At 51.3% G+C, this 14,836-nt stretch overlaps 1 protein-coding gene across 1 annotated transcript in view; it reads left to right on the forward strand.

Annotated features, from left to right (window-relative positions):
- The first annotated feature begins 1,919 nt into the window (after positions 1–1,919).
- Positions 1,920–14,836, forward strand: part of SCARA3 (scavenger receptor class A member 3) — a 35,753-nt gene continuing 22,836 nt past the window's right edge. Inside the window, exon 1 of the mRNA XM_038751382.1 lies at positions 1,920–1,972. Coding sequence (XP_038607310.1) covers positions 1,966–1,972 — 7 coding nt within the window. The 5' untranslated portion in view covers positions 1,920–1,965. The remainder of the gene's footprint in view (positions 1,973–14,836) is intronic.

Consider the following 14,836-nt stretch of genomic DNA (forward strand, 5'->3'; position numbering starts at 1 on the left):
TGATCAGGTCTCTCAAAGAGAATAAATCAAAATCCTTTACTTGAGGCTTTGGGTCAGCTCTGAGAAGTGTCTTAGTTGTTGGGGAATTCCCCTACATAGATTGGGAAAGCAGGGAAGGGGCAGGCAGAAGAGCAGGCGTCTCACTTCTACTGGCATGATGAGCCCCGATGAAGCCTAGGGTTGATGGACTAGGTAGGGCAGTGGAGCAGGATCTTCACTGAAGCAGAGCCCATCAGGCTTGGCCACTGGCCGACAGACCAGCTACTTCCCAGAGATCCTTCCGGAGTCAGTCGCCACTCCCGCTAAGGAATCAGACCCTGGAACTCTTCTGGTGGGAATATCCGCGAAGAGAAGAGCGATCCTGTGGTTGATTTGGTTTCATCTATCTTGCCGCCGACCCCTTGACCATGTCCTCCCTCTGGCCTGGATCTCCCTCCCCCATCATATACGATAGTCCATTGCTCTCCCTTCTTTCAAAGCCTCATTAAATTCTCACCTCCTCCAAGAGGCCTTCCATGACTATGCTGTCATTTCCCCTACTCCTTTCTGCGTGGCCTATGCACTTACTTGGATACTCCCTTAAGCACTTGATATTCACTCCACTCTCAGTTCCACAGCACTTACGCACATAGCTGTAGTTTATTTTAATTTCTGTCTCCCCAACTAAACTGTAAGCTCCTTGTATTGTACTCTCCCAAATGCTTAGTACAGTACTGGAGAAGCAGCGTGGCTCAGTGGAAAGAGCACGGGCTTTGGAGTCAGAGGTCGTGGCTCCGGCAACTCAGCTGAGTGACTTTGGGCAACTCACTTAACTTCTCTGTGCCTCAGTTACCTCACCTGTAAAATGGGGATTAAAACTGTGAGCCCCCCGTGGGACAACCTGATCACCTTGTAACCTCCCCAGTGCTTAGAACGGTGCTTTGCACATAGTAAGCGCTTAACAAATACCATCATTATTAATATTACAGTGCTCTCCCCACAGTAAGCACTAAATTGAATGACTGATTGATTCTGTTAGTCGGGGATGAATGGACCCGCCACATGATTGGAGGACAGTAGGGCAGAGATTCTGAGAAGGGCAACACACGGGCATGGACCGGTGCCTTCCCGGAGTCGATGCTGCTTGATCTTAAGTGACATCCGTGTGCTTCCCCCCAGAGAGCCATGAGTATAATAAGTATGCCGACCCGGGGGGGGGCGACGCCAAAGAGTTAACCTCCGGCCCATCTGCCCCCACCCTCCCATCCCATCCTAGTGGTTCCAACGGTTTAAGCAACTGGCTCCCCACACCCTTCCCGGAGGGAAGAATCCACCCTCTAAACAGTCAGAAACTTGACATTTGTTAGCAATTAGGGTTAGCGGTGGGGGCTGGGGGGCGGAGGAGGGGAGGAGAGAGAAGGGGAGCCTCAGGGAGAAGGTTCTCTGCCGCCCAGGCATCCCGGGTGGGATTTCTCTGACTCCTGCAAGCAGGCAGCATCCCGGGCCAGATGCCCACCTTCCTCCTTCGAGGTCTCTGGTGCTGTCGACAGCTGGTGGGCGAACCGGGGAGCAAGGTTTTTGGTGGGGGTGGTCTCGGGGGGGGAGGGGGTGTGGTTTGGGGGGGCGTGGCTCTGGTGGGGGGCAGTCATCGAGGGGCAGAAGAGCGGTTAGAGGGGCCAAGGGGAGCTGCCGGACACAAAGAAGGCTCGGCCGGACACTTTTCAAACCCCCAAGGAAGTTGATCGGGGGGACGAGGGAGACTAGAGGAACTTCTCTGGGGTCCTGGGGGGGAAGCAGAGGTGCCGGCTTGCCCGAGGGTGGGAGGGGACCCGGGGAGGCGAGAGGCCGGTCAGCGGGGCGCCCCCAACCCGTCCAGCCGCCGGCCTTGGGGGGCAGGAGGCCCCGGAGAGCCGGGCAGGGGGCGGATGCCCCGAAGATCGCGCTCCTCCGCTTGCCCTGGGCCGGCCGACGGCCGGCCGCGGGACCATGAAAGGTAGGACAAGGACGAGGGCGAGGGCGAGGACGAAAGGACCGGCCGCCGCCGCCGGAGCCAGGCCGTGGGCAGCCCCTCTCGCCGGCCTGGACGCGGGGGCCGGGGGGTCTGGGCTAGGGGGCCGGCCGCGGGGTCGGGGCTCCTTTCTGGAGGTCTATTGGCGGGGGCCGGGGGGTCTGGTCTGGGGGCTGGCCGCGGGGTCGGGGTCTTTTTGGGGGAGTCTGGTCTGGGGACTGGCTGCTGGGCCCGGGTTGGAGGGTCTGGTCTGGGGTCTGTCCGCGGGGTCGGGGGGACTTTTTGGGGGGTCTGTCCCCGGGGTCCGGGGGGTCTGGTCTGGGTTCTGGCCGAGGGGTCGGGGGTCTTTTTTGGAGGTCTGTTGGCGGGGTCCGGGGGGTCTGGTCTGGGGTCTGTCCGCGGGGTCGGGGGTCTTTTTTGGGGAGTCTGGTCTGGGGACTGGCTGCAGGGCCCGGGTTGGGGGATCTGGTCTGGGGTCTGTCCGCGGGATAGGGGGAACTTTTTGGGGGGTCTGTCCGCGCGGTCCGGGGGGGGGGGGTCTGGTCTTGGGGCTGTCCGCGGGATCGGGGGTCCTTTTTGGAGGTCTGTTGGCGGGGTCCGGGGGGGTCTGGTCTGGGGGCTGGCTGCAGGGCCCGGGTTGGGGGATAATAATAATAATAATAATAATAATGGCATTTATTAAGCACTTACTATGTGCAAAGCACTGTTCTAAGCGCTGGGGGGATACAAGGTGATCAGGTTGTCCCACGTGGGGCTCACAGTCTTCATCCCCATTTTTCCAGATGAGGGAACTGAGGCCCAGAGAAGTGAAGTGACTTGCCCAAAGTCACCCAGCTGACATGTGGCGGAGGCGGGATTTGAACCCATGACCTCTGACTCCAAAGCCCATGCTCTTTTCCACTGAGCCACGCTGCTGGGGTCTGTCCGCGGGGTCGGGGGGACTTTTTTGGGGGTCTGTCCGCGGGGTCGGGGGTCTTTTTTGGAGGTCTTTTGGCGGGGTCCGGGGGGGGGTCTGGTTTAGGGGCTGGCCTCAGGGTCGGGGGTCTTTTTTGGGGAGTCTGGTCTGGGGACTGGCTGCTGGGCCCGGGTTGGAGGGTCTGGTCTGGGGTCTGTCCGCGGGATAGGGGGGACTTTTGGGGGGGTCTGTCCCCGGGGTCCGGGGGGTCTGGTCTGGGGTCTGTCCGCGGGGTCGGGGGTCTTTTTTGGAGGTCTGTTGGCGGGGTCCGGGGGGGCTCTGGTCTGGGGACTGGCCGTGGGGTCAGGGGTCCAGCGTGGCTCAGTGGAAAGAGCCCGGGCTTTGGAGTCAGAGGTCATGGGTTCGAGTCTCGGCTCCGCCACATGTCTGCTGTGTGACCTTGGGTAAGTCACTTCACTTCTCGGAGCCTCAGTTACCTCATCTGTAAAATGGGGATGATGACTGTAAGCCCCACGTGGGACAACCTGATCACCTTGTATCCCCCACCCCAGCGCTTAGAGCAGTGCTTTGCACATAGTAAGCGCTTAACAAATGCTATTATTATTATTATTATTGGGGGGGGGGGGTCTGTCCGCGGGTTCGGGGGTCTTTTTTGGGGTCTATCCGCGGGGTCGGGAGGGGCCTGGTCTGGGGTCTGTCCTTGGGGTCGGGGGTCTTTCTGGGGGGTCTGTCGCGGGGCGGGGGGGAGGGGGTCTGGTCGGGGTGTGTCCGAGGGGGTCGGCGCTGATCTCTGCCCAGAGAAGCAGCGTGGCTCAGTGGAAAGAGCCCGGGCTTTGGAGTCAGAGGTCATGGGTTCAAATCCCGACTCCGCCAATTGTCAGCTGTGTGACTTTGGGCAAGTCACTTCACTTCTCTGGGCCTCAGTTCCCTCATCTGGAAAATGGGGATTAAGACTGCGAGCCCCCTGGGGGACAACCTGATCACCTTGTAAGCTCCCCAGCGCTTAGAACGGTGCTTTGCACATAGTAAGCGCTTAATAAATGCCATTATTATTATTACAGGCTACTTGTCCTGCCGGGCCGAAAGCCGCGGCGGCGGGGAGCGGGGGATGCTTGGGTCTCCGGCTGGCTCCAGGATCGCCCCGGAGCCGGGGAGGACCCCAAGGAGCCACGGGGCTAATAATAATAATAACGGTATTTGGTAAGCACTTACTATGTGCCAGGCACTGGGCTAAGCGCTGGGGTGGTTACAAGCCAATCGAGGTGGACACAGTCCCTGTCCCACGTGGGGCTCACAGTCTCAATCCCCATTTTACAGATGAGGTCACTGAAGCACCGAGCAGTGAAGTGACTTGCCCAAGGTCACACAGCAGACAAGTGGCGGAGCCGGGACTAGAACCCATGGCCTATGCTCTATCCACTGAGCCATGCTGCTTCCCCCACAAAAAGCCAGCAACCCCGACAACACCCGCTGTCCCCCACCCTGGCGAAAGCTTCCAACAGATTCTACCTGATGCTCTTCCTGACTCCTCACCCCTCCAGAGGAGTTTCTCTCGACCTTTCCCAGGAATTCCTACAGTTTTGCTGGGCTTTTGGGAAGCACCAGGTCTTACCTTCTCCTCCACTCCCCAAGGCAGCCAACCCCCCTCCCCACCATCGAGTTTTGCTTGGCCTCCATCAGTGCTCCCTGACTGCCAGATTCCCAGGGAGGTGGTTGCTATACCTGATAACAGCTGTAAACCCGGCTGGCCTGAACTGGTTTGCAATGAGACCCTCACCACAGTGACAGCCCATGGGCCAAGTCACAGCCCCTCGGAGCTTGCTGCTTTGGAAGTGTGTGTGTGTGGAGGGCTCCCTGGAGGTGTGTGTTTTGGAGTGGGGGAGTGCCTGCAGGCGGATGCACTCTGCTCAGGCGTAAGTTGTCCCTCAAATGAGCAGCTCCGAACTTTCACCCTGCTGTGACCACAGTCCAGCAGGGTGGTGGTGGCCATAGGGAAATAGTGCAGGTGGGAGGAAAGGGTTAAAAAGGGCCACCCTTCCAGTCCCAGCCCTCACCGCATGGGATAGTCAGGATCTGTGGTCCCTGCCTTTTGGAGATGGGGAGGGAAGATTGTGGAAAAGGACCCTTAGCTCAATCCTACTACTGCTCAGGCCCACTCAGCATCACTACTGACAGCCTCATCATCCTTCTCCGTCCTGACCCTACGTCCTCTCTGTCTGACCCATCCCAACCTCTTGGTCTGCATCATTCTCCCCCAAATAGGACCCCAACAGGGGCCAATGTCACACAGAACCTGATCTCTCCAGGGTTCACAGGGGTTCAGTTTCTCTCCCCTGCCTTCATTCTTGGGCTGAACTGTTCCTAAGTATTGTTGGAGTAGAGAATAGGATTTGGGCAGCTTGCCAGCCAAGAAATGCCTCCATCCCTACCCTCTGCACTCACTCTCCTTCTTTCCCTTTCCTCCTTTCCCCTCTGCCTTTTATTCACAGGAAAAGCTCATTGTGGGCAGGGAAGGTGTCTACCAACTCTGTTGTATTGTACTTTCCCAAGCACTTGGTACAGTACTCTGCACACAGTAAGTGCTCAATAAATACCATTGATCGACTGATTGACTGTGGGTCTGAGCTGGGGTTTAGGATCCACTGAGTGTCAACATCTTGGAGGTGAGGGGCGGTTCTTACCCTCACTTTCTCAGGGAGCTCATCTGCTCCCATGGCTTCCTCTATCCCCTCCATGCAAACAACTGTTAAATTTACCTCCCCAGCCCCAAGCACTCAATAAACCACTGACCGATTAATTTTCTGTAATCTTACATCTCCTCTTACTCTAGGACATCTCTACACGGATGTCCCACGAGCACCTCAAGTTCAACATATTCCAAACCAAACTCCTCATCTTCCCTCCAAAACCTCCCCTCCATCTAACTTTGCCATCCCAGTTAACCACATCACCATCCTCCCTGTTTCTGAAGTCCACAACCTTGGCATCATTCTGGACTCCTCCTCCTTTTTCAAATCTTTTACTCAATCTGTGACCAAATCCTGCTGGTTCTTCCTTAGAGTTTCAACCTGGATCCAGTATGTCTAAAAGGACTTTATTCAAGTAATCCCTCCTCAGGGCAAGAGTCATGTATGACAGTGAGGCTACTTTTTCCCAGAGCATCACTATCACCTTTGGTATTTATTGAGCACCTCCTGAGTGTGAAGCACTGTACTAGAAATTTGTGCTTGGGAGAGGACCACAGAAGCAAGATGCATGGTCTTTTTTAATGGGGTGAATAGACAGACACTCTTGAAAAATCATGGGGGCAGGAAAAAGAACAAGGGTATGCCAAGATATATATATAGCGCTGTGGCCTCGGGGAGGCCTCTCAAGAGGACAGGGATGAAGATACTTGGGAGAAAAGTTTTGTCTCAGTTTCTAGACATCTCCTTGCCTCCTGGCCAAGGAAGGACAGTTCTTTGAGTGATGAGAAGAGCAAGAATTTGTGTGTTCCTCTAGTAGAATTGATCAATAAATACAACTGAATGAATGAATGATTGTCCACTTTTCCCCTTTCTCCTCCTCCTCTTTCTCCTCCTCTCTGTCTCATGCCACGCTGCTCCTTCCAGGTTCTCCACTGCTCAAGACTCTGTATTTGGACTCAGGGATCTGATCGGATGGGGAGGACCTTTCAGAATAGCCAAAAGTGCCATGTTCTCTCTTCTACTACCTGGATGGGTAGGATTGTTCCCTAGAAGACAGTCTGAATTCCAGGAATTCAGTGCTTTCCTAACCACTTCCACAACTTCAGAGAGGTTTAGCCCCCTCAGTCCCTAAACCGGCCCGAGGCGGCTTCCCTTCCTGAGAGTAAGGGGAGACACCTCCTTCCTGTCTGCTAAACCAATCTCCTCTGATGCTGAGCAGAGCCACTGAGGGCCCCCTGCCAGAGCTGTTCAGGTGGGGGTAAACACCATGGCAAGGAGGCTGAGCACAGCTTGTTCCCCAGTCCTGCAGGGCGGCAGACAGTAAATATGTGACCCACTTTCTGCGGTGGATGATCTGTGGAACACGAAGTCAGGTTCCAGTTTTCCTCCCAAGGAAAGTGACCGCCTGCTGCATAGGTGAGCAGCCCCTCCCTGCAGCCCCTTGCTGAAAGGCAGCCCGAGTTGTACAAGTTGCTGTTGGGGTCCACCAACCCAGGGAGATTTACAGCCCTTTGCGAAATCTGCATTTTCCTCTCTCAGCAAATATCATGCTGTTGATGACATTCTGTTTTTGCAATAAAAAGCCAAATGGTGCTAGGAGTGGAGCCCTTCCAACCCAGGGCAACGTGCCTGGCTAAACTCTGCCAATGCAATTCAATCTCATTTTGCCACTCCCCTGTACACCTCCCCCTGGGCACTGCAGGGAGGGAAATCTTCCTGGCCTCCCACCTGGCATACCCCTTCCAGGAAAACACCCTGGCCCCTGGTATCTGCTGCAGCTGCCGCAGGAGCTCCAGCAAATGCTTTATGCGCCTCAAAGCCTCAGCGGTCACCAATGCCCAGTACCCCTCTGTCCCCCCTTCTCCAATGGAAAAAGGGGGAGTCAGGGACCTCAGTTCTAATCCCAGCTCTGCCACTTCCCTGCTGTGTGACCTTGAGCAAGTTTCTTTACCTCTTTGCCTCAGTTTCCTCATCTGTAAAATGGTGTTTGAATCCCTGTACTCCTTCCCCCTTTGACTCTGAGCCCCATGAGGGACAGGGACTTTGTCCAATCTGATTACCTTGGCTCTACCCCAATACTTAGTACAGTGCTTGGCATACAATAAATGCTTAGCAAATACCACAATTATTGTTATGATTATTATGACATCAGGGCTAGGCTTGAGTGATTATTCTTGTGAAACCCTGTTCTTGCTCCCATGTATGCCTGAGCATGGGTTCATTATCAGTCCTTCTCCCAACCAGCAAGAGAGCTTCAATTCAGCTAATCAATCAGTCAATCAATGGTATAGTGGTACAATATACCATTGGTACAATGGTGTACTGTTCTGTACACAGTAAGCACTCAATAACAGTCAATCAATGGTATTTATTGAGTGCTTACTGTGTACAGAACACTGTACTGAGCAATTGGAAGAGTACAACACCATAGAAAAGTCCCTGAGATGGACCTGACTGGTGATACCTGCTAACCCCTTAGTTCTTGGACTGAAAGTCAAAATAGACAGAAGGAGGCTTTGCTGATATGCTGATGCAGAATTGAAAGGGGACTGTTTGCTCACAGTACTGGTGGGAGAGCTCTCCTGCACCCCACAAACACCAAGAGAGTGGGTCTCAGCACTTAGAGGAGTAGGGCCCCCCGTGTTCCATATCTGGACCTTCTTGGAGCAGAGGGATGGGCAAGCAGGAGGCGAATTGGAGTGACATAATGTCAGGGAAAACCTACCTCACAAAGCCCGCCAGAGAAAGAGATTAAATCCTGTGCTGCTGGCCTCATGATGGCTTCTTCTGCCAGATGGAGCATGGGCCTCCCTCCAAAAGCTCCGATTCCACGCTGTGGGCTTCCACTGCTTGGCCCTAGGAAGAGGAAGCAAAGGACACTCAGGTTGCCCAGGGGCTGGGATCAGTGTAAGGGCCAGTGACAGCTAGGTCAGGGGAAGGGGCTTCGTGGGTAATCCAAGATAATGAGTTGTGGGCACCGTCCAGTCAGTGGGTTGACTGTTAAGGGGTCAGACTTCACTGGGTTTCAACCACAGGCCTGTATCCCAAACCCTAAACTTAAGGGAGAAAAGGCTCGCTGCCCACTTGGCATTGGATTGTTTTTGTTATAAATCTATTTCAGAAGAGAAACTTCTTTGGAGCTCCCAGCACGGCAGCTTATGACAGCAGTTCTGTTGGGGCTGTTGGAGGTTGGATGTGGGGTTTTTGCAAGTCACTCTTTTCCTCTCTCCTTTCACACCCCTCAGGAGTTGAATCAGTGGGCAGTGCCTGGTCGAGAGTCAGTGGGAAACGCGGGATTGGGATCAAGACATTCCACTGCCCTGCCCAAGGGTGGACTGGGGCTGGGAATGGGCTGTGGAAAGATGGTTTGGGCTGGGCGGCTAGGCTGAAGCTGGATGGCCTATGCTTCTTTCCTCTTTTCCTCCCTTCTCTCCCCGTATTATTCCTGTTGTTGGCCTACTGAAGTGGGCCTCATCGTACCTCATTCTCACCTGTCCCGCCAACGACCCCCGGCCCACGTCATCCCCCGGGCCTGGAATGCCCTCCCTCTGCCCATCCGCCAAGCTAGCTCTCTTCCTCCCTTCAAGGCCCTACTGAGAGCTCACCTCCTCCAGGAGGCCTTCCCAGACTGAGCCCCTTCCTTCCTCTCCCCCTCGTCCCCCTCTCCATCCCCCTATCTTATCTCCTTCCCTTCCCCACAGCACCTGTATATATGTATATATGCTTGTACATATTTATTACTCTATTTATTTATTTATTTATTTATTTTACTTGTACATATCTATTCTATTTATTTTATTTTGTTAGTATGTTTGGTTTTGTTATCTGTCTCCCCCTTTTAGACTGTGAGCCCACTGTTGGGTGGGGACTGTCTCTATATGTTGCCAACGTTTACTTCCCAAGCGCTTAGTACAGTGCTCTGCACACAGTAAGTGCTCAATAAATACGATTGATTGATTCCTGTTGTAGGCCTACTGAAGTGGGTCCCAGTTTTCAACCCAGGAGGGCAATTCTTGGAGCCTCACAGCAGACCTATGGCCAGCAGACTTGGCCCAAGTTCCTGCAGGTGACACTCCCGAGGCACTTCCTCACATCTTCGCTTTAGATCCCAACTTACCTGTTTCCCATTACTATTCAGGGAAACAGGTAAGTTGCCCCCCCATGAGTTTTCCGGGACTATGAGCCATTGTCCTCTGCTTCAGATCAAGGGAAAGCATCACCTTCTCAGCCATCTCAAACAAAGGGCCAAAAAGCATCTCTCTAAGGTGTTGGGAGAAGCATGAATGAGGCTCCTGCCTGTTCTGTTTGTTTCTCAGAGGTGCTTATCCCATAAGACCCTTCAGGAGGATGCCCTGGCATTTTGGAAATGTCCCATTATTATTTGTAGTCCAAACCTAGGCTAGGTATTTTGGATGCTTTTTGCCTACCAAGGTCCATTCCCAGGCCTCATCCCAGGATAGGTGGACACGGCCTAGCCGGGAGGGTAAAGGGATTGTCTTGGGACCTTTATATTAACTTCTGAATGGACATTTCGCCTTCCAGAAAGATTATAGCAGAACTTCCTCTCTGAGCACTGCCCACCAACTGTGTCAGGGGGCACCCAGTTCTGGATTCACAGTAATCAGGTTCACACCCTCAGCAAGGAGCTCACAATGCTGTGCTAAAAGGAAATTTACACTCTTCCCCTACGACAGCTAGAAAATCAAGGGAAGGAAGGTTAAAATAACACATCCACTTTCACATGGTAAAAAATAAGTGCCAAGCTTTTCTCACAAATGGACACTTCAGAAATGCTGCTGGCTGACTGATTTCTCCCATTTCAGTTTTCTTAGCCTCTGATCAGTACAAGCATTTTACCAGACTTTTTATAATGGGAAGTCTGTTGCTCCCACTTTTATTCCCCAGAACCACTGCCCAGATTTTCTTCAGGCCTCCCCCTCCAAATCTGAAATGTGATCAAACATGGGAAGATGCCACTTTGAAGGAAGGGCTTTTTAAAAAATGCTGAGCAGCTAAGACAAAGAGCAACGTGGTCTACTGAAAGCCATTTCACAACCTTTAATGGTAGAGTTTTCCAACCTCAACTACAGCCATTTTGCAACATAAGCATAGCATTTGTTACCAGGAAGAACCTAGAGTCCTCATCTGAATGGACAGAGAAGACCACTTAGAAAACCCAAGCAATTATCTCTGTCTTTGAAACTCTGGAAGAAATAACTTTTTATCAAATTCCTCCAAAAGCTGCCCCTCAATGGACCCTCTTAGAAGAGTTTGACCCAAGGGAAGGCATGGGATGATTCAACTCTCCAATCTTGGATCAGGCAGAAAAGTGTGGTGCTCTCTCAGGCCAGTTGGTTGATCCAAGTCTTCTGGCTAACAGCCACCGGAAAGTTCTCGGTTTCTGGACCTCAGTCTCAGACTTCAGCGGATGCAGTGAAGGATAGAAACAGCAAGAAACCGATTCCTAGAAATCCTGTTCTTCAAGCTCCACCCAGGGGCCCTGCATCCTAGAAATGTTTCCAGTCTGTGAGGCTGAAGCAGTCTGACTAGGATTTTGATTCTCTGCATCACTTTCTTTAGCCAAAAAAGCACAAGAAGGGTTGTGTGGAAGTAATCAGTTGATGGTTACAAAGGGCTTTGCATTCAAGAAGTAGGCGGAAAGTGGAAAAGAGTCAGCATTGGGGATTACTAATGGGCATTGCGATGAGAGTGGCGAACAGTTTAGGGGTGAATCTTTGGTTGGACGTTGCAGCAGCAGACATACTTCTATACTGAGAAAAGAGTTTATCATAGAGCTTCTTGAAGCGTAAAATCAGGTATCTCTTTCTCTCCTCTTTACATACACCCTAGAGACATACATATATTACATACATGTCTCTCCCCTGCTCATTACATACTTATGCAACTCTTCAGACACACACCTACAAATATATTCAGAGAGATCGATGGATAGAGAGAGTGATGCCTAGGTGTTCTTCAGAGCCATTGAAGGCTGACGAAAAGGAAATGCAGTTAAAATAGTAGAGTTTCAGATGCATATAAGACAACACAAGTTTTCTGAGGTGGGTGAAGCACTGGAATAGGATTCCAGGGAAGTTAGGCATTCCCCTCCTTAGAAGTCTTTAAGAAAAAAATAATTCTATCTATCCTGGTGTTTCATCACTCTTGTCAAGAGGCAGGGGGCTGGACCAAATGACCTAGAGTCCACACATATCTATTTGATTTCTCTGAATCTCTCTCACTCTCCCTTTTTCTTTCTCTCACACACATACTAAAATACATATATACCCTCTAAATACAATGTATACGTAGAGCTAAGAAGGGTGAGCACTGAACACCCTTCAATTAGAGGAGAATATGGAGAACTACCTCACAGCTACATACCTAGTCAGTAGCCCCTGGGGTTCTTAAAGTTTAGTTTTGGATTGGAGAGAGGAGGTCAGAAGGGAAGCACCCCATGAAGAGAATTCCTAAGGGAATGTGCTGTTTTGGAGCAGGGAAACTGCTCCCCAGATGGAGGTATAACCCTTATCCCATCAGGACTAAAGGTGGCTGCCTGCCACGCTCCCGCCTTGCTCCTGCCACCTTCACTGTCCCGTGCTATTTTCGTAAAGGACTTGATACTGGGGTCTTGTAATTCTCGCTGTAAAATAAGTGCCATTTGGCTGGTCTGTGGGTGCTGATAGTTGGCTGGAAGAGCAAAGTCATGACGAACAGTGCAAGTTTAAGGGAGGTGGCTGATGTGGGTCAGTGTTGGGTCTTGTTTGATTTAACGCCTTCCCAAATGGTCTAGGAAAGGAATAAACAGTGAAGTGATAAAATTGGCCAAGGAGCCAGAACAGGGAGGAGCTTCAGTCACGAGGGAGAGCAAAGGAACAACACTGAGAGGCAAAAAGAAATGAGAAACATGGGCAGGGAAGGGGAGGGAGGAGCGGGGGAGTTGGGGAGAACCGATATTGTGAATTACTAGTGGGCAGACAGAATACCAGGGGTGACAGTGGAGGTGTTAACGGATGAATTTTGTGTTGGATCTAACAGCAGTAACAGCAGCAGAAGTTCTGGGTGATTTACTTTTAGTCAGGACCGCTTTGCTCATTGGGCAAAAGAGACAGTTACTCCAGACCCAACAACCGTCAGGAAGCACCACAAATCAGATCATATTTCATCAAATATGAGCAGTGTTTGGACAGTCCCTTCGAAACCTCCAAGTGGAGTCATTCCCATTCATGAATTCAAAACTACAAACCTTCAAGAAGGAAGTGAGGCGGCGTATTTTGGAACACAAAGTCTTTGGCATGAGGCCCACCAATAGGGAGGGAATGGAGGAAGGCTATAAATTCTCTTTGCACTTCTTTGAAGAGAGTATAGAAAGTGGTCTTTCATAATCAAAGATGACACCACACCTGGCGAGAGCCGCATCCACACATGTGGATGTAGTCCTTTTCTCGGGCAGTGATGTCTGTCTAGTTTAGTTTATATTAATATGGGCTTATCAAATGTTGCTGAGGCCACGCCAGTGATTAAAAAGACGTACACTGTATGAACACACCAGTAACTCCTGGCACATGCAGGCATTTCTAGCTACTCAGCATCACGTTTATAATAATCAGCAGCAGCCACAGCAGTACTTACTGAGTCCCTTCTATGTGCAGAGCCCTCTATTAGGTGTGTGAGAACATTCAATAAAAGTAGAAGACACGGCCCTGCCCTTGAGGTACTTACAATCTAATGCGGCGAGTCAGGCAGACAAGCATGCAGTGGGAATAACGGGAAGAAGAAACATAGACACCACTGGTGAGAAAAGAATACATAAAGTAATATACACATTTAATAATAATTGTGGCATAATGCTTACTTTGTACTAATCTCGGGGGTAGATACAAGAGATTGTATTCAGTCCCTCTCCCACATGGGGCTCTCACTATCTTGTCCCCGTTTTGTGGATGAGGAAACTGAGGCTCAGAGCGGTTAAGCGACTTGCCAAGGTCACAGTAGGCTAATGGTGGAGCTGGGACTCAAATCCATTTCTCTTGACTCCAATCCCATGCTCTTTCTATTACTAATAATAATTCTGGTGTTTTGGATAAGTGATCACTAAGCACTGGGGTATATATAATAAGGTCAGACAGTCCCTCTCCCACATAAAGCTCATAGTCTAAGGCGGAAAAAGAACAGAGATTTAATCCCTATTTTACAGATGAGGTAACTAAGGCACAGTGACTTGCCCAAGGTCACATGGCTGGCAAGGGGCAGAGCTGGGATTAGGATCCAGGTCCTCTGATTTCTAAGCCTGTGCTCTTTCCACTAGGTCACAGTGCTTCTCATTCCATGAGGCCATGCTAAGAGTAGCTGATCGGTTGATTTCAATCAATTAGTTATTGACGGCTTACTATGTGCAGAGCACTGTACTTAGCGGTTGGGAGATTACAACAGAGAGTCACAATCCCTTCACTGTACCTTAATCTCATCTATTTTGCCTCCAACCTCTCGCCCTCATCCTGCCTGTGGCCTGGAATGCCCTCCCTCTTCATACCTGACAGACAATCACTCTCCCCACCTTCAAAGCCTCATTGAAGGCATATCTCCTCCATGAGGCCTTCCCTGACTAAGCCTTCCTTTTCTCTTCTGCATCACCCTTGCACTTGGATTTGCTCCCTTTATTCACCCTTTCCTCTGCCCCAAAGCACTTATGTGCATATCCATAATTTATTTATATTAATATCTGCCTCCCCATCTAGACTGTAAGCTCCCTGTGGGCAGGGAACATGTCTATCAACTCTGTTATACTGTACTCTCCCAAGTGCTTAGTACAGTACTCTACACACAGTAAGCACTTAATAAATAAGATTGATGATTATAATCTTAACCACATAGAGGTGAGGATTGCTCAAGGTGTGCCTCCTAGAGGGGGTGGGTTTTAGGAAGGCTTTGAAGATGGGGAGTAATGGGTTGAAGTAGGAGAGTCGAGTGAGGTACAGTAGGGAGTAGTGAAGAGGGTGAGCTGGGGTGTAGCAGGAGAGTAGAAAAATAAGAAGGAAGACACCTGAGTGGAGTGCCTGGAAGCCAATGGTCAGCAGTTTCTACTTGAGGTGGGGAGATGAAGATCCACTGGAGGTTTCTGAGGAGAGAAGTGATGTGTTTCATTTGAATTGGCAACAAAACATCCAGTTTCAGATGCCCAGTACACTGAGTGGGTAACCGAGCTGAGGGGAAAGGGTTGGGGAGGACAGGTACGCTAGCCTTGGG

This window comes from Tachyglossus aculeatus, chromosome 9 (genome assembly GCF_015852505.1).
Source record: "Tachyglossus aculeatus isolate mTacAcu1 chromosome 9, mTacAcu1.pri, whole genome shotgun sequence".
NCBI lineage: Eukaryota > Metazoa > Chordata > Mammalia > Monotremata > Tachyglossidae > Tachyglossus > Tachyglossus aculeatus.